The following is a 22,926-nucleotide window of genomic DNA, read 5'->3' as shown; positions in this document are numbered from 1 at the left end:
TGTAGATGTTTATTGAAAAAACAGAACCATAAGAAAGGAAGGTGGAAGGAGACAGATGATAAGAGTGAGGTAGATACTGTTATTAAGTGGCTTCCTTCATATACACTAGAATGTATTATTAACCGATTATTTTACCATTGGGTATGAACTATTCTGCTGTTCTTTGGTACTGTGATAACTTCATTTACTTAGTAATAGAATAAGAATATGAAGACAGGTATGGAAACTGTACTTTTAGAATTTTGAATAAAAAGCTGAGCGTGTTGACTTGTGCTTGCAATTCTAAAACTTGGCAGAGGAAAGAAAAGCAAGAGTTCAAGGACAGCCTCAGCTTTATAACGAGCTTGATGCAAGCCTGGGCTGCATTTAACCCTGTCTCCAAAGAAAAAGAAAAAAAATTATAAATCAATTCTGATCATTGCTTGTTCCAAGTAAATAAGGAAATGTGAGGATCTATAAGCTTTTAGTAGGTTTTTCTTTGTAGCCTTGCCCTATCAATGTGCTATACTATTGTTCCCTTCCACCTGGAACACAGAAAAGATTTTATTCTCTAGATTCTCAGAGTCAGATCTCTGGTTCTTGAGACACAGATAGCACTGTTTTAGCCCTTATCACCATTATGTTCCACCAGTCAAGAGCTATTGTTTGTTTGGAGAGAGATTTTTTCATCTTGCTCACCTAATGGTTCCCTTACCAAGGTGCATGTGCTGATGAGGATGCTTCCCATGACTGATTTCTTTCCCCTTAACCTCCAATATCATTCTTTCTGATAAAGATGGGACTCCTATGCCTGACAGCTATCCAACAACACCCTCTTCAACGGATGCAGCTACATCTGAGCCAAAGGAGACACTTGGTACTCTACAGCCCTCCCAGCAACAGCCAGCACTCCCACCCCCACCAGCCTTAGGAGAGATTCCTCAGGAACTGCAGTCTCCTGCTGAAGAAGTGGGGAACTCTACACAACTATTGATGCCTATAGAGTTGGAAGAATTGGGTCCCACAAGGCCAAGTGGAGAAGCAGAAACAACTCAAATGGAGTTATCCCCAGCTCCCACCATAAGTGAGTAGAATTTTCCTTCAAAGGGGCAGAAAAAAGTGAAAAGTTGCTGTCTTTGTAACTTTGCTTTCAAGAATTAGGAGCTGAAATCTTCAGTTTCCACTTTAGCTTTCTTAGTTGAAGCTATGATTTTTTTTCTGTGTTCTCAGTTAATTATTGTTGTGATAAGCATACCACCATTTTTTGAGGCAATACTCATTTCTGAACTGTCATGTCAGCTTTATTATTTTACTTCTTTTAAACTAATTTTTCAAACTTAATTAGCTCAAAGTCATTCAATGAGTAGTTGAGCTGTTGATGTCAACAATTCTACAATTAGTAAACACAAATCTTTAAGGTACCAGTTTTGTTTGTTTTTATCAGGAACTGTTTCTTTTCCTGTTGCTATGGTAAGATAATCTGCTAAAAGTTATTTTTAGGTAGGAAAGATCTTTTTTGACTCAGAGTTCCAGGGTATAGCAGGAAAGGTCACAGGTGAAATGTATTATTATGCATTAAACAATGAACATATGTATGCTACTCAGGTGCCTCTTCTCCAGGGTTCTTGTTCTTGTTTGGGAGTGCCATCACCCACATCTTCCCACCTCAATGAAAGCAGGGTGTATAATTTCCAAAAGATGTTTGTACAAGTTCATCTCTTAGGTGATATTGGAATCTGTCAAATTGGCAGTAACCATCACAGGTGCCTTGGTGCCTGCAGGAAAACTGTGAATGACAAATTCTTACTTGGGACGTCTTAGGTACATTGCTTCACAGATGTGTAGAGCAAGCTAAATAGTAAATAAAAAATTCTTGAGAATTTTAAAGGGCAGTTGAGATGGAGGAATGAGCAACAGATCATCAAACAGTAATAGCAGAGAAGTCTGTACTATTACAAAGGAAACAACCCTACCAAAGACTTTGCCTGTCATATTACCTTGATTCAAAGTACCCATATAATTTCTCACTCTAACTTCCTTCTAGCCTCTCTTTCCCCAGAGAGAGCTGAAGATTCAGATGCATTAACAGCTGTCAGCAGTCAACTGGAAGGTTCTCCCATGGACACCAGCAGCCTGGCTTCCTGTACATTAGAAGAGGCTGTAGGTGACACTCCAGCAACTGGCAGTTCTGAGCAGCCTACAGCAGGCAACTCTACTCCTGGGGATGCCCCATCAGTTGTAGCAGAAGTACAAGGCAGACCTGATGTGTCAGGAGAATCTACCCAGCAACCTGAGGATAAGTAAGCACTGTACAGCCAAGAGAGAGTAGGAAGGGAGGGGAGCAGAAAAGAAATGTATAACATAATAAAAAAAAAAGAATTAAAAGAGGGTGTTTCAAGCTGCATGGTTGTTGTATTGTGATCATTGTGTCTTATTTGAGAAATGGGTATTAGGTGTGTTTTTGTTTGGTTTCTTTTGTTTGTTTGTTTATGGGGAAACAATATAAAGAACAACCTGAGAGTGATTTTTTTTTTTTCCACCTCAGCTCTCCCCCTGCATCCTCTGAGAGTTCTTCTACCAGGGATTCTGCTGTGGCCATCTCTGGAGCAGATTCTCGAGGAATCCTAGAGGAGCCACTGCCTTCAACAAGCAGTGAAGAAGAAGATCCCCTTGCAGGTGAGTCCATGCATGTTTGGACCATGATAATGTTTTCCAAAAAAAACTCTTTACATGAACATAACCAACCAAGCACTTGCCTTCAGATTTTATTGGGGAGAAGGGTATTGAAAGACTAGCAATAAGAGGATGCTGCTGTTGCATAATGAAAGGAATCCAGACTTAGAAGTCAAGTTAACCTTAGCTTTCTCACATTCTACCACTGAGCTATATATCCTCAGCCTGGAAACTTCTCTGAAAAAGTTATTTTTAGCATACCACTTCCTACTCTTATAAACCAGGACCATTATTTAATAACTATAATCCTCATTGACACACTTGTCAACTTTCTATTACTGAATCAAATATCTAAAATAATCAACTCCACCACAGTTGTGAAGTTTTTGGTCTTAGGTCATTTAACTGCCTGTTGCTTCTGACCACTAGTACATAATAGTGGCTGCACACAATCTTACGTGGGAGACTCATAAAGGTTGAGGAACGACAACAATACACTTCTGTTAAACTATTTGAAGCTTAAGAAGATGGGTTATGGGTCTTTTCCGCATCCTTGCAAGAAGTGAAAACTTTGCTTGAGGAAAGGTTGTTTTTCTTTTAAAAAAAAAAAAAAAAAGTTTTTCTTTTCTCTAAGTCCCTTTATAACTTACATCTCTCTTCAGGTATCAGTCTCCCTGAAGGTGTGGATCCCTCCTTTCTGGCTGCTCTCCCTGATGATATCCGTCGGGAAGTCCTACAGAACCAGCTGGGCATCCGTCCGCCAGCCCGAACTGCTCCCTCTACAAATAACTCAGCTCCTGCAGTAGTGGGGAATCCTGGTGTGACTGAAGTGAGCCCTGAGTTTCTGGCTGCCCTACCTCCAGCCATTCAAGAGGAAGTATGTGAGCGGAAAGATGGTGAGACCAGACCACCTGGAAAAGAGCTATATTTTTACTGATTTGTTTTGTTCCCGTAGGTGCTAGCCCAGCAGAGAGCTGAGCAGCAGCGGCGGGAACTGGCCCAGAATGCCAGCTCAGATACTCCCATGGATCCTGTGACCTTCATCCAGACTCTGCCTTCAGATCTGCGTCGTAGTGTTCTAGAGGACATGGAAGACAGTGTGTTGGCTGTAATGCCACCTGACATTGCAGCTGAGGCTCAAGCCCTAAGACGAGAACAAGAAGCCCGGCAGCGTCAGCTCATGCACGAACGTCTTTTTGGACACAGTAGTACCTCTGCACTCTCTGCCATTCTCCGAAGTCCAGGTACAGAGGGAGGCAAGTGAGAGAGTTCTGGAATATCTTGGCCTTGTTTTAATTATCCTCTTTTTATTACCTGTTGTGTTGCTTAATCCAGCTTCTCCCCACTTCAACAAATTTAATTTCCCATTTCTTTCTTTGTAGCTTTTACCAGTCGCCTGAGTGGCAACCGTGGGGTCCAATATACTCGCCTTGCTGTACAGAGGGGTGGTACCTTCCAGATGGGAGGTAGCAGCAGCCATAATAGGTACTTTTGTTTTTTGTTTTTTAACTACCATACTACTTTCTGGGTCTCTTTAATTGTATAAGCAGAGAAACTAAAAACTCTTGAGGTAGGTTGGAATTCTAGGCTGTTGATCTTGAAATGAGTATACAAGCAAAGCCATTTTCAAACTCCCTTCTCGGAATGCCACAGTTTTGACTAAATACAGCTAAAAGACCAGACGCAAAAGATAAAGCTGGTAGTGGACACCAGTTATGGTTTTAACAAAATAAACAGGGAACCTACTTGGTCTTAGGACTGTAACAAGTAGGCTATAGTAGTAGAGAGAGTTACTTGTTAACTAGGCTGAAGGATAGTAGATTTAACATTCCAAAACAATGGTGGGAGAGATCAGTCTTTACAAAAGGGTGGCAGCCCCTTAATCTAGAGAAGGCCAAAACAAACATTGGCTCATAGACCTTGGATTTTTGTCACTTGGTAAATGATAAAAGTATGAATCTCTGCTCCCTTCTTCATGGTCATGAGATAGGGAGCATGTTAACCTGATTTGTTTGAGCCACTTGTTTACAATCTCAATAATGATGAACAACATCCTCCAGGGAAAGAAGTTAAAGACATTGTAAAGTGCCTGTAGATTTACAAGAGGATCATTGTTGTGAATAGTCTGTCTTCCTTTTACAGTGTCTCTGGTGTCATCCCACCCATTCCCTTCTCATATATTTATACCTCATCCTAGTGCTTTAGCTGGTGTTACCCAGAAACCATGCTCTGTTTCTAGGCCTTCTGGCAGTAATGTGGACACACTTCTCCGCCTCCGAGGACGTCTCCTTCTAGACCATGAAGCCCTGTCTTGCCTCTTAGTCCTACTTTTTGTGGATGAGCCAAAGCTCAATACGAGCCGTCTACATCGGGTACTGAGAAATCTCTGCTACCACGCCCAGACCCGCCACTGGGTCATCCGCAGCCTCCTGTCCATTTTGCAGCGCAGCAGTGAGAGTGAATTATGCATTGAGACACCAAAGCTCTCCACAAGTGAAGAAAGGGGCAAGAAGTCAAGCAAGAGCTGTGCATCAAGCAGTCATGAGAATCGTCCCCTGGATCTGCTCCACAAGATGGAGTCCAAAAGTTCGAACCAGCTCTCCTGGCTCTCAGTATCTATGGATGCTGCCTTAGGCTGTAGGACTAACATATTCCAGATCCAACGTTCTGGAGGGCGTAAACATACAGAGAAGCATACAAGCAGTGGTTCCACTGTCCACATCCACCCCCAGGCTGCTCCTGTTGTTTGCAGACACGTTTTGGATACACTCATTCAATTGGCCAAGGTGAGGAGCTTGAAGGAATCCTTGCCTTCAAGGGTTAGTAGACCTTGGGTGAGATCTCAACAATAAAGGGGTTAACAAATCTCTTTGCTTTTATTTTGTTTTGTGCCAAGTGTTGTTATTGTCCAATAAATAACTGGATTTTTATCTTTGTTCTTTACAATTTTTAATGTACTATCTCAGACATCAAAACAGCTGTTTGCATTTTATGATTCTTATTTTACAGATAAAGAAACTGAGATTCAGAACACTTTAATGGCTTTGTCGTGTGACTAGAAAGTGACAAGCTCTGGATTCTTTGAATAATAAACAGTGCTATTGTATTTGGGAGCTCACCTTGTGTTAGGCACTGGGCAAAATGCATTACCTCACTTATTACCAACAGTTCTGCCAGGCTTTCCTTTTTATGCGTACAGAGAGATTTTTAGAAAAGATTGACAGCTGGGTGGTGGTGTCAGTGCACACCTTTAATCCCAGCCAGAGGCAGAAACGGGATCTCTGTGAGTTCAAGGCCAGCCTGATCTTCTAGAGCTAGTTCCTGGACAGGCTCTAAAGCTATAGAGAAGCCCTTGTCTCAAAAACAAACAAACCAAGAAAAGATTGCTAATCATTGTCTTACTTTAAAGCCCTTATTTTTCTAGGCTGCTTCACCATCTACTGGACAAAACTCCTATAATCAATCCATCTGCCCTATGTTACCAGAGCGGTCCAATGAAAAGGAGAATCTGAGAAGCATTTCTTTGTAAAGGCTATCCTCTACAGAGACCATTTAGATCAAGCCTATTCTTCTTTTCCTGACAGGTGTTCCCCAGCCACTTCACACAGCAGCGGACCAAAGAAACAAACTGCGAGAGTGATCGGGAAAGGGGCAGTAAGCAGGCCTGCAGCCCATGCTCCTCACAGTCCTCTAGCAGTGGCATTTGTACAGACTTCTGGGACTTATTGGTAAAACTGGACAACATGAATGTTAGCCGAAAAGGCAAGAACTCCGTGAAGTCAGTACCAGTGAGCGCTGGTGGTGAAGGGGAAACTTCCCTCCACAGCCTTGAAGCCTCTCCACTGGGGCAACTCATGAACATGTTGTCACATCCAGTCATCCGGCGGAGTTCTCTCTTAACCGAAAAACTCCTGAGACTCCTCTCTCTCATCTCAATTGCTCTCCCAGAAAACAAAGTATCGGAAGCACAAGCTAACTCTGGCAACAGTGCTTCCTCCACCACTGCTGTCACTTCAACCACATCTACCACCACTACCACCACCACTACTGCTGCCACACCCACACCCACACCCCCTGCTGCAACCACTCCTGTCACTTCTGCTCCAGCTCTGGTTGCTGCCACAGCTATTTCCACCATTACTGTAGCTGCTTCTACTACAGTGACTACCCCCACAACTGCTACCACTACTGTTTCAAGTAAGTGTTGTCATCTCAGAGCTATGGGGTACGTGCCATGGCTCCCACTTCCCAATCCAGGTAGTCCTCCCTGAACGATAATTATTGTGAGAACAGGATGTGTTCATTCTTACCCTAGCTGCCTGTTTTCTCTTTATTCATTTCTCCTCACCCTCTCCCTTCCTGCCCGCCCTGTTTCTGGTGTTTGCACATGTACACACCTGTCAAAAGCTGAGCCTCTGGCAAGGCACTAAAGTTGGTAGAGTTAAGTTTTAATGTTGAAGCATTTCCAGACTGAACAATAATGGTCTGAATAAATGAAGTGTGATTTAAGCTAACAGACTATTTCAGGAAGTGGAGAAAATAAACCAGGTAGCAGATGATTAAGAATTATCTGCAGAAGTTGGCTTTAAAGAGTAAGTTGGAAGGCTTATAATAATAGGGGAACAATTTGGAGAAATACCTAGGATTCTTGGTCACCTTGCAAAGCACAGTTAAGAATTGGCTCTGGAGCTAGGTGTGTGGCTCAATGGTAGAGTGCTTCCATGGTATGTATAACACCTTAAGTTCAATTTCCAGCACCAAAAAAGATTTTGCATTGATAGGTAGATTGTCACTTTCTCTGCTTTGCCATTTTGAAGCCCTTTACGATGCAGAGGTTCCAGGCTTATGGACAGTCACAGACTTTAATGTGTACTGTTTCCTCAAAGCTTCCACTTCTAAGGGCAGCAAATCCCCAGCAAAAGTGGGTGAAGGAGGCAGCAGTGGTATAGACTTCAAAATGGTGTCCTCTGGCCTCACCGAAAACCAGCTACAGCTCTCTGTGGAGGTGAGTCTGAGCTCTTCATACCTTTTAAAGTTGAAGGAAAGGGCTAGACGTTTCAGTTCTCGGGTTAGGGCTTATTACTTCTCCTGTATTTTACCTAGGTGTTGACATCCCACTCTTGTTCTGAAGAAGGCTTGGAAGATGCAGCCAATGTGTTACTGCAGCTCTCTCGGGGAGATTCTGGGACCCGAGACACGGTTCTTAAGCTGCTGCTGAATGGAGCCCGCCATCTGGGTTATACCCTTTGTAAACAGATAGGTAATAATAGTATTAAATAGTATTAAAATAGTATTAAAGCATTTTATTGTAAGCATTCCCCCAATACCTCTCATACCAGTGTGCACACGCACGCGCACACACACTGAATTAGACCATGCTTCTAGAGCACAGCTTTTGTTTTCCTCTGCTGGATTGTTTGAGAATAAGGCTGGCTGGCTTTCTTGCTATCACTAATGACTGGTATACAGCCGTTCATCAGTGCTTAGTGAAGAGAAGAGAACACTACTCATGAGAACTAAAGGCCCTCCTTAAGTGCAGAGACCATTTTTTTTTCATACCTGCACTATGGTCAGATTCAGGAATTATATTCAGAATAATGGCTTCTTTGTGATTTTTGAGGATGCAAAAGCTCTAGCACTTGGAAGTTGCCCAGTTTCATTGGTCTTCCTTTTTTTCCCCCAGCAGAAAACTAGACCCAATGTGAGAAAATGATTAACCAAGGAATAGAAACAAGGTTTTTCCTGAAAGAATTGGCCTCTTGTCTGGCCTTTCTTGACCGATACCAGTTATTTAGAACCCATGAGCTGATCAGTAGCTCAGGATTATCTCATAATTCTCACAGCAATCCTGGGAGATTAAGAATGGAGTCAAGAAGCATAATACCACAAAACCTGACTAAGTTTAAGAACAATGCAGTACTTAGATCATGGTCTGTCTGGCTCCAGAAAAGATCCTGTTTTCTATACCAAACTGCATTTTGTATAGATTTAATAGGTCAGTTATAAAGCATTAGTCCTTGAGTGGTTAGTCCATAAGCACAAAAACAATAACCCAAGTAGGGGCTGGCGAGATGGCTCAGCGGTTAAGAGCATTGCCTGCTCTTCCAAAGGTCCTGAGTTCAATTCCCAGCAACCACATGGTGGCTCACAACCATCTGTAATGAGATCTGGTGCCCTCTTCTGGCCTGCAGGCATATATGCAGACAGAATATTGTATACTTAATAAATAAATATTTGAAAAAAAAAATAACCCAAGTAGCAAAATTTCCTGTACGCTCAAATTTTCTGCAAAGATTTTCTGGTAAGGTTCAGCTTTCTGCTACTACATTAAGGAAATTTCTGAAACTGCCTACCCAGGTACCCTACTCGCTGAGCTAAGGGAATACAATCTGGAACAGCAGCGGCGGGCCCACTGTGAGGCCCTCTCTCCTGATGGCCTACCCGAGGAGCAGCCACAGACCACCAAACTGAAAGGCAAAATGCAGAGCAGGTGGGTGGTTACTCTCATTTTGGCTGTGGGCTAGAATCTGGGACTTTTAAAAAGTGACTTCTGCTGGATTTCCTCGTTTGTTTCATTTTTGTAGGCAGTTTTTCTGTTTGCTCTGTAATATACTTGACCTGGTGTTTCTCAAATTCTTTCCACTTGTAATATTCTCTTTTGAGGTTATTTTATCTAGTTAATACCAGAAGCCCTTCTTGCTCTGAGTGTTTTACTTCAGTGTTACACTTCAGTGTTTTCAATATACCCAAGCCACCTCTACACTACACAGGTTTGACATGGCTGAGAATGTGGTAATTGTGGCATCTCAGAAGCGACCCTTGGGTGGCCGGGAGCTCCAACTGCCTTCTATGTCCATGTTGACATCCAAGACATCTACCCAGAAGTTCTTCTTAAGGGTACTGCAGGTCATCATCCAGCTGCGGGATGACACACGACGAGCTAACAAGAAAGCCAAGCAGACAGGCAGGCTAGGTATGGAACTGGAGTGTCCAATTGAGAAGGGTGACGATGGTGGTTGTGCTGGTGCTATGGGGTTGGGGGTGGTGGTAGTGGTAGATCCAGAGTCCCTGGAGGAGCAGGGCTAAAATTCCTGTTTTATTTGTGGTTGACCTTTCCAAAAAGAAAACCCACCCACCCCACCCCTTTTTTTAAAAAAAAGATAAAATGTTGATTGCTGTATTGTATATAACCCATTCAAGTTGTCTGCCTGAGATTGAGTAGATCAAGTTACAATTAAGGGGTAATAGAAATCTGGCAAGGAAATGGGGAAACTATCATTTTGCTGAGAAAGACTTATGGGTGTGTGCTTTCTGCTTCCTTGAATACTCCTAACTAAAACATTAGCCACATTCTCAGACATTAGCCTGCCAAGTCATTTTTCCTCCGTCTTCCTGTCCCATAGAACATTCTTAACATACCACCATCCATTTGCCTAGCACCTTTCCCCCTGCTCCTCCCTACTTTGGGGCTTGATTATGAGTATACAAAACTGCCTGAACTAAAATTCAAACTCAACAAGATGCCGTATGGCATCCACAGATAGAGGAGAGAATTTTGGGCATTCCCTCTTCCTACATTTTATATCGTGCCTTCCTTTTTGTTTTTTTTTCCTCTTTCTCCCAGGTTCCTCCGGTTTAGGCTCAGCTAGCAGCATCCAGGCAGCTGTTCGGCAGCTGGAGGCTGAGGCTGATGCCATTATACAAATGGTACGTGAGGGTCAAAGGGCGCGGAGACAGCAACAAGCAGCAACGGTTAGCATGATGCCTGTGGCCCCTCATTCATTTCTCTACCCTCCTTCTTGCAACATGCCATCAGTGGGGTTTCATTGCCCATACTTTGTATGCTTTTGCTAAATGAATGCCTCTAGACAAACAGGGTTACTTTTTGTTGGTGTTTCCCTTACTGTTTATTGATTTACTGGTTTATATTGACATCTGGTTGGATTTAAAGCTTAGCCATCATACCCCACTCCCAGCTGTCCAGTTAGTAGTGTTTTGTAAATTACCTAATGCTCTTCCTGGGTTCTGAAGGGTTATGGGGTTAAAAAAGACTTTTAGTGTCATGAAATAATGCAGAGACAACTTAGGAGTCATTCCCCAAGCTTGGTATACATCTCATATGGCCACTTTTATCTATAGTTACTTCCTCCACCCTGGCCACTGCCTTTTTATAATCCCCTGGCATGTAGGAAATGAGGAAGATTTTAGGAACTCAAGTAGCCACCTCATCATTGAGGTCCCAAATCAGAATAGCTGTAATAAAAGCAGTGGTACTCTTTCATTGCCTTCTTGTTTTTAGAACATACAAATCACTTTCCTAAGATACCAAGATTTTTCTTTACATAAAATTTCTGGAGCCAGACGGTGGTAACACATATCTGTAATCCCATCACTTGGGAGGCAGAGGCAGGCATATCTCTTAAGTTTTGAGGACAGCCTGATATATATATATATATATATATATATATATATATATATATATATATATATATATATATATATATATAGTTCTAGGACAGCCAGGGTTGCACAGAGAAACTCATTCTTGGGGGGGGAAATCTGTCATATACAGTAAAGTTCCATTTGAGCTAATAGAAATAGCCAACAAGCCTACCTTATGTGTACATACACAAACCAAGAAACCTGTTCCCAAAAACTTGAAATTTTTGTCTATACTAAGGGCACAAGTGTTGGGGATAGAGTGTGGTCTGAGTGGGAATTGGTTGTGAGCAACTCTTGGGGAAAATCTGCAAGCTCAGAGTGAAAAGGAAGCATGCATGTTATTCTTTTGACCTGGAGAGCTATAGACTTTGATAACCAAGTAGGAGGAAGTATCTTCTAAGCTCAGTATGTAAGACATTCAAGGGCCAACCTTTAGTCTGTCCCAGAGGAAAACACAGTTGCACCTTTTATATGTCCTTGTCTCCTTTTATCCAGTCGGAGTCTAGCCAGTCAGAGGCATCTGTCCGGAGAGAGGAGTCACCCATGGATGTGGACCAGCCATCTCCTAGTGTTCAAGATACTCAGTCCATTGGTCAGTACTACTACTGCTTATAGTTCAGCCAAAAAAAAAAAAAAAGAAGAGAGAGAGAAATTCTAGTGGATTCTATGTTCCCAAAATATATACAGTCAGTGACCACTGGTTTCTATAAAAAGTGTTAACAGGATTTTGATTCCTATAGTAAAGAAACACTGGGGTATAATAGCATGTATCTGGAGAACTAAAACGGGATTATCATAAATGTGAAATCAGCCTGGACAGCAGATTAGGGGTCTGGAGAGATGGCTCGGTGGTCAAAAGAGCACTGGCTGCTCTTCCAGAGGACCCGAGTTCAATTTCCAGCACCCACATGGCAGCTCACAACTGTCTGTAACCCCATTTTCAGGGGATCTGACACTTTTACACCAATACACATAAAATAAAGTTAAATACATTATAAAACAAAATAGCAGATTAGAATCTGGTAAGATGTTTCAGTGGATACAAGATATTTGTGCTTGCCACCAAGCCTGACAACCTGAGTTGAGCTCCAGAACCTACATGGTCAAAAGAGGAGACTACTTACTCTCACAAGTTTTCCTCTGATCTCCACGTGTCCTGTATTTTCTCTGAGTAAATACATGAAGCCACTAAGACAATATTGAACAATTCATATACCAAGTCTGCAGCCATGTAGTGAGACTCTGTCTCAAAAGAAGGGTAAGTGAACTAGCTTGCTACAGAGTCTGATAACCAAGATTGATCCTGTGGGACCCACATCCTAGTACTCACTCAGAAGGCAGAAATGGGCATATCTCTGAGTTCAAGATCAGCCTGATTAACATAGGAAGTTTTTTTTTTAAGATTTTATTTATTATGTATACAACTTTCTGCCTCCATGTATACCCACGCGCCAGAGGGGGATGCCAGATCTCATTACAGATGGTTTGGAGCCACCGTGTGGTTGCTGGGAATTAAACTCAGGACCTTTGGAAGAGCAGACAGTGCTCTTAACCACTGAGCCATCTCTCCAGCCCAACATAGGAAGTTTTAAGCCAGCCAGAAATACATAATAGTGAGACCCTATCTCAAGAAAGAAAAAAGGGAAATTGTATTCATGAATATGGTGTGTGTTTCAAGACTTGGCTCACCCATTTACTAGCTCTGGGTTATAAGGCACAGTTCATTTAAAGCAGGACTGTTCAAGGTTTGGAAACAGCCCAGTCTAGGTAAATTGCTTGCCAGCCATGAACTCATTGAGTTCATTTCCAGGCCAGAAGCACCAGATATAGTGACATGCTCTTATAATCCCAGTGCTAGAGAAAGCCAAGGTAGGGAGATTCCTGAGTTTAGGCTTGAGCTTGCTGACCAAGTGACTGGCCTACCCTAATCAGTGAGCTCCAGGTCAACAAGTGATCCTATTTCAAAAAACAATATGGATGGTTCTAGAGCAGTGGTTCTCAACCTGTGGGTTGCGACCCCTGTAGGACTCAGCCTTTACAGGAGTGACCTAAAACCATCAGAAAACACAGATATTGTTTTTTTTTTTTTTTTTTAATTAAAATAGGGATATTCACAGCTGTTAGAATTAAATAATTGAATATGTATATAATACTGTCAAGTACCTGGCACATGGTAAATGTCATTTTTCAGTGAGTTACATACAGAATGCTTTTGATACCCTGTAAACACATTACTTTAAAATAGTGTTCTCATGGGACACCCAGTTTTGTAATGCTTTTGAGTCATCTAGAATTTTGGAGGTAAATATTATTCCCATATTCTTTATCCATCTTTTATCCAAGGTCACACGATCTGCAAGTGCCCCACAGCCAGGATTTAAACCTAGGGCTGTCAGAGCCTTGAAAAATAGTCAGGATTTTGGTAGAGGGTGAAAGCAAATGTCAAGAAGAAGCCTAAGCAAAGCAGAGGTCTGAAAAGGTATAGAGTAGGGAGGTGGGGAAAAGGCTCAGTGGTTAAGATCTCTCCAGCCTCCAAATATGTTATTTAATGCCATCCACTGCAATATGTAGACCTTCTAGATGTTGTTTAATGAGTTAATATTCTTGGCCAGTGGGCCCGCTCTGTCTAGTGGCCTGTGCTTTTGGTCTGGGGAAGAAATTTCTCAAGAAAGACACTGAAAGCTTTCTGATTATCCTTTGTGTATCTAGTCACCTCAGATGGAGCACCACAGGGGGAGAAGGAGAAAGAGGAGAGGCCGCCTGAGTTACCACTACTCAGTGAGCAGCTGAGCCTAGATGAGCTGTGGGACATGCTAGGGGAATGTTTAAAGGAACTGGAGGAATCCCATGACCAACATGCTGTGCTAGGTGAGTTGCTCTCGAGGGCACAGATTCCCAACCCCTTGGTCGGCTCTGGGACACTTTTACCAGGTGATGGTATTGTCTTGCTTTTTCAGTTAAAGTTTATTCTCTCAGCCGGGCGGTGGTGGCGCACGCCTTTAATCCCAGCACTTGGGAGGCAGAGGCAGGCGGATCTCTGTGAGTTCGAGACCAGCCTGGTCTACAAGAGCTAGTTCCAGGACAGGCTCCAAAGCCACAGAGAAACCCTGTCTCGAAAAACCAAAAAAAAAAAAAAAAGTTTATTCTCTCCCTCTGTGTTATCTATAACAAGAATTCAGAAAAATTGCCTTCTCTCTCTCTTGGTAACTCTGGTACATTTTGTTTTTAGGCTGAGATTTTCTTTATTACTGATTGCCTTTCCCACTTTTCTAACTTCCTCTTTGACTTTGTCTACCATTGTATTTCCTGCACGTTTTCACTATTTATTCTTCCATGCTATATATTTTTGTGACATGGTTATGGAAGCGTGGGGGTGTTAGTGTGTTAAAGTTTGTGGAGTGTCATTTTGCTGTCATTGCTATCTTGTAGTGCTACAGCCTGCTGTCGAGGCCTTCTTTTTGGTCCATGCCACAGAGCGGGAAAGCAAGCCTCCTGTCCGAGACACCCGCGAGAGCCAGCTAGCACACATCAAGGATGAGCCTCCTCCACTCTCCCCTGCCCCCTTAACCCCAGCCACTCCTTCCTCCCTTGACCCATTCTTCTCCAGGGAGCCCTCGTCTATGCACATCTCCTCAAGCCTGCCCCCTGATACACAGAAGTTCCTTCGTTTTGCAGGTACAGAGAACTCTTAGACCCACAGATACAGAACGCTTTTTATCCCTAGCTGATTCAGCAGAATGAGAAAGAGTGCAAGTATGCTTGTGCTCATGCATGCACACATTTTTAAAACAAAATTAGTAAGGACAGGAGAGGCCTGCTATAGAAGCTCTTAAATGCTGCCACTCCAGGGATTTGATTTTATCTGAGGTCATGTGAAGCCAAGTGTTGGGTATAGGACTGGCCCCTAACTTTAGTTAATTCCTGATTTAGGCCCCTAAAGCAATTAAGAGCAAGTTGCTAACTACTAGTAGATGATTATGTGGCTTCTTAGGACCTATATAAAATACTGATTTCCTGCTGTTATCTCTTCTCAGAGACTCACCGCACTGTGTTAAACCAGATACTACGGCAGTCCACCACCCACCTTGCTGATGGGCCTTTTGCTGTCTTAGTAGATTACATTCGTGTCCTCGACTTTGATGTCAAGCGCAAGTATGTGCCCTGGTTGTGGGGAGTGTTGGGGTAAAGAACCACATGAATGATACCTGTCTTTCCTCTACTCCTCTCCTTCCTCCTGTACATGTAAATTGCTTGTTGCAGAAATCTAGTGTAATAGTCTCTGTGATCCCTTATTTCAGTAGAAATAGGAAAAAAATAAATTCCTAATAAATGATCTCTCTCCCAACTATTATATACTTTCAGGTGTGTAGGTTACAAAGATCAAAGAGTATTGTTGAGTTTTCTTTCTAAACAGACAAATTTGTTTGATCTGCCAACCCCGATCCTACTTTTCTTTATCCTAAGATATTTCCGCCAAGAGCTTGAACGTTTGGATGAAGGGCTTCGGAAAGAAGACATGGCAGTGCATGTTCGCCGTGACCATGTATTTGAAGACTCCTATCGGGAACTGCATCGCAAATCTCCTGAAGAAATGAAGAATCGATTGTAAGAACTTGGGAGAGAGAAAGATGGCTGGGACAGGGAGCTCTTTCTATATGGTAATAGTGGCCTAATGTGGCCTCAAATCTAGGGCCAGTAGTTACAAAACTCAATAGCATTCTTCTGACTTAGATAATGTTAATTGAGCAGTTTTCCTACTTTTGAACATGGCCCTATCCCTTTGGTTACTTAGCAACTCCTAGGCAGACAAGGATGTCTTTAATGTTTATAAGGATATGCTTATTTGCAATGAGAACTTGTACCGTTGTTAGGCTAGGAATAGGAATCTGCCTGCTGATGAGATGGTAACCCTGGAATGGGGTGTGCCATGTATATGAGTACCCCTGTCAAGTAACTGTTCACTGGATTATGAAGCCACCTAGAAGAAACTAGCAGTTTACAACACTAAGTATCACAGTAGCTGATGAGACATTAAAACCATGGGCTATTTTTCCAGAGCTCTCCTGGTACTCTGTTCACTTTTTCATCTGACAATGAATACTCTCAAAGTCAGATTCACAGAATCCTTCTTGCTTACTCGATGCTACATGAATGGTCAGATCTGTCCTGGCTTTCTACACAGTTCTCTTGTTGCTGCTCTTTTATGCAGGTATATAGTGTTTGAAGGAGAAGAAGGGCAGGATGCTGGGGGGCTCCTGCGAGAGTGGTACATGATCATCTCTCGAGAGATGTTCAACCCTATGTATGCCTTGTTCCGTACCTCACCTGGTGACCGGGTCACCTACACGATCAATCCATCTTCCCACTGTAACCCCAACCACCTCAGCTACTTCAAGTTTGTTGGACGCATTGTAGCCAAAGCTGTATATGACAACCGCCTTCTGGAGTGCTACTTTACACGGTCCTTCTACAAACACATCTTGGGCAAGTCTGTCAGGTGAGATTCTGGAAGTCTTTAGACTGCCCTTAGCCCTAGGACTCAGTTCCTTATCTCCTCGTTCTATCTGCCTCCACCAAGCATGACCTTATCTAATGGCATTTTTCTAGGTATACAGATATGGAGAGTGAAGATTATCACTTCTACCAGGGTTTAGTTTATCTGCTGGAAAATGATGTCTCCACATTAGGCTATGACCTCACCTTTAGCACTGAGGTAGGTTTTGGGAATCACTTTGGAACTGACTCTGAGCCTCAACAGTTCTGAGGAGGTGCTTTGATTTTGTCAAGCAGAGACATAAACAGAAAATAGAATTGGTAAAATAATCCAATCCTGGTTTCTCCTTTTAAGAATGTTTTAAGCTGGGCAATGGTGGCGCACGTCTTTAACTTTAGCACTTGGGAGGCAGAGGCAGGTGGATTTCTGAGTTTGAGGCCAGCCTGGTCTACAGAGCTAGTTCCAGGAAAGGCACCAAAACTTACAGAGAATCCCTGTCTCGGAAAACCAAAAAAAAAAAAAAAAAATCCTAGAACAGAAGAGAGCTGGCTCGGTGGGTAAAGAGCACTTGTTTTGCAAACCTTAGGGCCTGCGTTCAGGTCTCACCCGTGTCAAAAGCCAGGTATGGCCAAGATTGAGTGCTTGGAACTTGGTGTGTGGGAGGGTGTAACACACAAGAGGATCATTGGAGATAAATTGGATGCCAGTCTAATTCCAGGGAGAGACTTTGTCTCAGGAATAAATAGTGCAGGACACATAGACAATATCATCCCCTAGTCTCTTCACACTTACCTGTGTTCATACACACATGAAATAGGTTTTTTTTTGTTTTGTTTTGTTTTGTTTTTTTCGAGACAGGGTTTCTCTGTAGCTCTGTAGACCAGGCTGGTCTCGAACTCACAGAGATCCGCCTGCCTCTGCCTCCCGAGTGCTGGGATTAAAGGCGTGCGCCACCACCGCCCGGCACATGAAATAGTTTTATTTGTGTGTATATGCCACATGTGTTCAGATGCAGAGGCCAGAAATGGGTGCTGGAGTTACAGGGTTGTGAGCAAAGCTTGAGTCCTGGAAGAGTGAGCACCGAGGAGTCTTAACACTGAGCACTCGCGCTCGCTCTCTCCCCCCTAAAAAAATTTTTTTTCAATAAAAGTTTTAGAACCAGCAAGATGGTTCAGCAGATAAGGGTGTTTGCCCCCAACCCTGATAACTTGAGTTCAGTCCCAAGGCTTAGCATGGTGGAAGGAGAGAACTGACTTCTGCAAGTGGTTCTCTGATCTCCACATGACGTGTACACACACAAGTAAATTAAGGAGAAAATATTGGAGGGCACTGGGCAGTGGTGGCGCACGCCTCTAATCGCAGCACTTGGGAGGCAGAGGCAGGCAGATCTCTGTGAGTTCGAGGCCAGTCTGGTCTACAAGAGCTAGTTCCAGGACAGGAACCAAAAAGCTACAGAGAAACCCTGTCTCAAAAAATCAAAAAGAAAAGAAAATATTGGAGGGATAAGAAAAAAGTATTCCAGGAAGGGCGGGCTAGGCATAACAGCTTACATCTGTAACCCCAGCACTGGAGGATAGATCTCTAAACAGCTGGCAATAGCCAAATAAGTGATCCTCGTGAGACACTTTCTCAGAAAGTAAGGTGGAACAGGATAGAAGACACTGGTCATTGACCTCTGCATCCACCACCCACACCCCACGCAAATGTTCCAATACATAATTCATTCCTAAAACCAGCTCATTATAGAAAAAAATTAGACAGTTAGAGGTACCCTTCATCACTTGTTTAGGGCCATAGACAAATTTTCTTCATTCTGTTTTTCAGCTTTTTCCTATGCATAAGAGCTCAAAGCTAATGAATAGTGAAAAATGGCAGCTATGGATATACCTCATCTCCCTGTCTAAGACATGGCAAGAAGTTAGGGTGTGTTCTTGTACCTCAGTGTTAGTTGCAACCCAGGCCAAACCTGATATATATGATTGGTGTCTTGAATGTTCTAGGTTCAAGAGTTTGGAGTTTGTGAAGTTCGTGACCTCAAACCCAATGGAGCTAACATCTTGGTAACAGAGGAAAATAAGAAGGAATATGTACACCTGGTGTGCCAGATGAGAATGACAGGTAGGAAAAGTGTCCTTTAGATAGATCTCGGCTTGTTCAAGGAAAGAGGCCGACCATTTATTTATTTCACATTTTTTGTTCTTAGTTCCTATGACAAAGCCACAAATGCCTTGTACAAAAGGAGTCAGAACACTTGACCAAAATACTTCAACTATTATCATATAGGGTCCTGGAAACAGTGGTAGGTGAGGCAGGCAGATCTGTCAATATTAGGTGTCAAATTGAGGCTCTCTACCTCTATTCAATTGTATGAGTTCACAATCCATGTTATTTTTTCATTCTCTTACCAGGAGCCATCCGCAAACAGCTGGCAGCCTTCTTGGAAGGCTTCTATGAAATCATTCCAAAGCGCCTCATTTCCATCTTTACTGAGCAAGAACTAGAGCTGCTCATATCAGGGCTGCCCACCATCGACATTGATGATCTAAAATCTAACACTGAGTACCACAAGTACCAGTCCAACTCTATTCAGGTGAGCTGCTGCTGGCAGAGCTATCCCCATATTTTCCTTTTACACTAATCAGTGCTGTCTTATGAATGACAGTATGCCTATGGCTCTGTTCTTCTGGAACATATTATCTGTTGATATTCTCACCCATCCTAAGAAGGAACTAAAACCCATTAAAAGGGATTTACCTAATATTTCTCTCCTTCTCTCCCTCTCCCGCCCGCCCGCTCTCCCTCCCTTTCAGTGTTGTTTTTGTTTTACAAGCTAGGGTTTCTCTGTTTAACAGACCAGGCTGTCTTGGTACTCTCTTTGTAGGCCACGCTGGCCTTGAACTCACAGAGATCTGCCTGCCTCTGCCTCCCAAGCGCTGAAACTAAAGATGTGCACCGCAACCACCTGGTTTACAAGCTCTCTTTCTAACATTGGGTTTTTGTATGTCTCTTCTACAGATTCAGTGGTTCTGGAGAGCATTGCGTTCCTTTGACCAAGCAGACCGTGCCAAGTTCCTCCAGTTTGTCACGGGTACTTCCAAGGTGCCCCTGCAAGGGTTTGCTGCCCTTGAAGGCATGAATGGCATTCAGAAGTTTCAGATTCATCGAGATGACAGATCTACAGATCGCCTGCCTTCAGCTCACACGTGGTAAGAAAAGACTGTTCTTCCTTTTCAGTATTGAGTTTGTAGACTTGATAAACTTCAGTTATTGAGTTTGTAGACATGAGTATTGCCTGGTCCATTAGACTTTAGAAACCTCTCAGTTTGTTGGGTCTGTGGAAGAGGTTGAAGTGAGCAGATGGGCTAAACACAAGAATAGTGGCTGGGAAGACATTGGGAAATAAACAGCACTTTAGGTAATCATGGTTTATTCCAAAGGGGTTAGCCTGATTGAAACAAGTAATGGCTGGGCAGGGGCTGGATTGTTGCCTCAGTGGTTAATAACTTTTACTGTCTTTTCTCAGAGGACCCAAATTTAGTTCCCATCACCCACAGGACAGCTTGCAACTCTGTAACTCCAACTACCCCAAATGCCCTCCTCTTCTGGACTTTACAGGCACTTCTACTAACATGCCTATACCCACACACATATATCAGCAGTGACCCTGAATGCTTCCTTAGAGGCATTTGTTTCTCAACTAACCTGGGCTCATGGGAGCTGTCAGACTCTGGACCCACAGCTAGGGAGCCTGCATGGGACTAACCTAGGACTTCTACATACGTGTGACAGTTGGGTAGCTTGGTCTGTTTGTGGGACTCCTAGCAATGGGAGCAGGACCTTTCCCTAATGCTTGAGCTGGCTGTTGGGAACCTACTCCCCATACAGGTTCCCTAGCACAGTATTGATGCAAAGTGGGGAACTTAGTCCTACCTCAACTTGATATATCAGGCTTTGTTGAAAGGTCTGTTTCAGAAAGGCCTGCTCCTTTCTGAACAGAAACAGGAGTGGGTGGGGGGAGGGGAGAGGAGGAGGGGAATATGTGGTCAGAGTGTAAATAAATGAAAAATTAAAAAGACATTTGTTTCTTAGAAAATGTTATGATTGGAGATGTAGTTCTGTTGGTTAGAGTACTTGTTAGTATACCCATGAATGTAGTTCCATTCCTCACACCACGTAAATTAGGTGTAGGCAGGTGGTGGGAGGTGGAGGCAGGCCGATCAGAAGTTAACCGTCATAGTGAGTTTGAGGCTAACCTGGAATACACAAGACCCTGTCTCAAAAGTAATAGAAAAAAGTTAATAGATGAGGGGCTGGAGAGATGGCTCACCAGGTGAGATCATGTACTGCTTTTGCAGAAGACTCAGGCTCAGTTCCCAGCACCCACATGAAAGCTTGCAATCATCTGTAACTCCGGTTGTCAGTGCTCTGGTGCTCTCCTGACATCAGTGTGCACATACATATACATTCAATCAAAACACTCAGTCTTTTTTTTCAAGGTAAAAAAAAATTTAAATGAAATTTACCAGCTCGGGGCTGGAGAGATGGCTCAGTGGTTAAGAGCACTGCCTGTTCTTCCAAAGGTCCTGAGTTCAATTCCCAGCAACCACATGATGGCTCACAACCATCTGTAATGGGGTCTGGTGCCCTCTTCTGGCCTTCGGGCATACACACAGACAGAATATTGTATACACAATAAATAAATAAATATTTAAAAAAAAAAAAGAAGAAGAAGAAATTTACCAGCTCACCATTTATGTGTCTCCCAGCTGTCTCTTCTGTTGGTAAGGCCAGTGAAGTCTATATTGCCAATGGCCAGTATTGAAGTCAGATTACGTTAGATCGGGCTGAGGAAAAAATGGGAGTCACCGAGAAGCAGGGGGATAGATTGGCTCTTGCTCAGAGAGGAATAGGTTGGTAGCACTAGGATTCATTTGTCTTTTCTCATAAACTAATCTTGTTGTCCTTTTAGTTTTAATCAACTGGACCTGCCTGCCTATGAGAGCTTTGAGAAGCTCCGCCACATGCTACTGTTGGCCATCCAGGAGTGCTCTGAAGGCTTTGGGCTGGCCTAATAAGGCCCTGCCTACTTCTGTGGGGTTTTTCTACCATTGTTGGACTTGGGGAGGGGGGATTTAAAAAGATCCAGAAAGAAAATGTCAAAATCCAATAAATGAAATTCACCAACTCACCATGTGTGTGTCCCAGCTGCCCATCTTCCCTAGTGCATACCTGTTCCTTTCTCATTCTCTTGCCTTTCTCTTTTCCATGCCGTCCATGATCCCCACCCCTGTGTTAAGAAGGCAGTAGCCTTTGCAGGGACCTGTTTGTCCCAACTGAACAGTGTGCTCCTCAGATTCTGTGTTCAGAAGGATTTGCTGCATTGAGACTTGAAACCTTTGGATAGGGGAAAAATTATATATATATATATTTTTTTGTTCTGTTTGCATTTCTTAATTTGTGCTTGGAATGTGTTGATGTGCACAGCTAATGATTCAATGCGAGACAAGATTGGCATCTGTGTTGTGGAGGTTTCAAATAAAGAGCACTCTTCATAACTCACTTTTCACAATGGAGTTTTTTTCAAATTTAAAAAAAAAATGAAAAAAGAGAAACATCTTCCATACTTGACAAATGAACTTTGCAGACAACCATCTCTATACCCTTATTCTCAGCCACCCACCTCCACTTCTGGTACAATTTCTTTCCTCAGTCAGTTTCCCCAGAGAAGAGACTGACAACCACCAGGAATTGGGATTTACCTTGAGTATTTAGTGAGCATTTATGGTAGTCTCAATTTTAATTTCCTTAGAAGTTTCTATTCCTTTCTAGTAATTTTAATAAACAATAGTTCTCCACAAGACCACCGTTTTTGTTTTCATTTTGTCTGTCTTGTCATTTGTCTGCAAGTCTTCACAGATTATCTAGTAGTCTTCTGTGGTTTTTATTCTATCCAGCACTTAAAGCTGATCAGACTTTGATGGTTCGTTCCAGCCTTGAACAACAAAGAAATTTAATAAAGTTTAGTTAGAAAACAAACCTAAGTAGTACTTTCTTTGTGTGGTTTTTCTTATTCTCTGAAGCACTACCGTTTAAAGATTTTCCCTGTTGACATAGTAGGCATAGGAAAGTGAGGGGATGTCCTCACCCTGATTCCAGGGGCCTTCTAAATTGGCTGGCAGACATTTTCTTTCTGTGCAACATTAGCTCCCCTGCTCTGACAACTGAAAAAAACAGCTGGTGAATTGCCACTGTCTCTGAACATCTTGTCTAATAGGAAGCAGTCGCCTCTCTTGACACATGCTGTCTCAGGCAGTTCTCCCTAGTGTTAACAGCCTTGC

General features: G+C 42.9%; 1 protein-coding gene across 17 annotated transcripts in view; it reads left to right on the top strand.

The window, feature by feature from the left end:
- Huwe1 (HECT, UBA and WWE domain containing E3 ubiquitin protein ligase 1) overlaps positions 1–22,574 on the top strand; it is a 140,468-nt gene extending 117,894 nt beyond the window's left edge. For 14 of the 17 annotated variants that reach the window (XM_057759848.1, XM_057759846.1, XM_057759849.1 and 11 more), the window contains 24 exons: positions 776–1,063; positions 2,024–2,279; positions 2,525–2,655; positions 3,315–3,529; positions 3,608–3,908; positions 4,035–4,137; positions 4,892–5,438; positions 6,237–6,849; positions 7,539–7,657; positions 7,756–7,912; positions 9,010–9,142; positions 9,423–9,625; positions 10,277–10,404; positions 11,590–11,686; positions 13,804–13,962; positions 14,524–14,769; positions 15,129–15,246; positions 15,559–15,699; positions 16,304–16,591; positions 16,702–16,807; positions 18,589–18,706; positions 18,997–19,178; positions 19,604–19,794; positions 21,558–22,574. In XM_057759848.1, coding sequence (XP_057615831.1) covers positions 776–1,063; positions 2,024–2,279; positions 2,525–2,655; positions 3,315–3,529; positions 3,608–3,908; positions 4,035–4,137; positions 4,892–5,438; positions 6,237–6,849; positions 7,539–7,657; positions 7,756–7,912; positions 9,010–9,142; positions 9,423–9,625; positions 10,277–10,404; positions 11,590–11,686; positions 13,804–13,962; positions 14,524–14,769; positions 15,129–15,246; positions 15,559–15,699; positions 16,304–16,591; positions 16,702–16,807; positions 18,589–18,706; positions 18,997–19,178; positions 19,604–19,794; positions 21,558–21,660 — 4,943 coding nt within the window. In that variant the 3' untranslated portion in view covers positions 21,661–22,574. The remainder of the gene's footprint in view (positions 1–775; positions 1,064–2,023; positions 2,280–2,524; positions 2,656–3,314; positions 3,530–3,607; positions 3,909–4,034; positions 4,138–4,891; positions 5,439–6,236; positions 6,850–7,538; positions 7,658–7,755; positions 7,913–9,009; positions 9,143–9,422; positions 9,626–10,276; positions 10,405–11,589; positions 11,687–13,803; positions 13,963–14,523; positions 14,770–15,128; positions 15,247–15,558; positions 15,700–16,303; positions 16,592–16,701; positions 16,808–18,588; positions 18,707–18,996; positions 19,179–19,603; positions 19,795–21,557) is intronic. The other 3 variants (XM_057759858.1, XM_057759853.1, XM_057759855.1) reach the window with 2 other exon arrangements.
- The last annotated feature ends 352 nt before the right edge of the window (positions 22,575–22,926 follow it).

The sequence above is a fragment of the Chionomys nivalis genome, chromosome X (assembly GCF_950005125.1).
Source record: "Chionomys nivalis chromosome X, mChiNiv1.1, whole genome shotgun sequence".
NCBI lineage: Eukaryota > Metazoa > Chordata > Mammalia > Rodentia > Cricetidae > Chionomys > Chionomys nivalis.
This window is presented reverse-complemented; position numbering and strand designations above follow the sequence as displayed.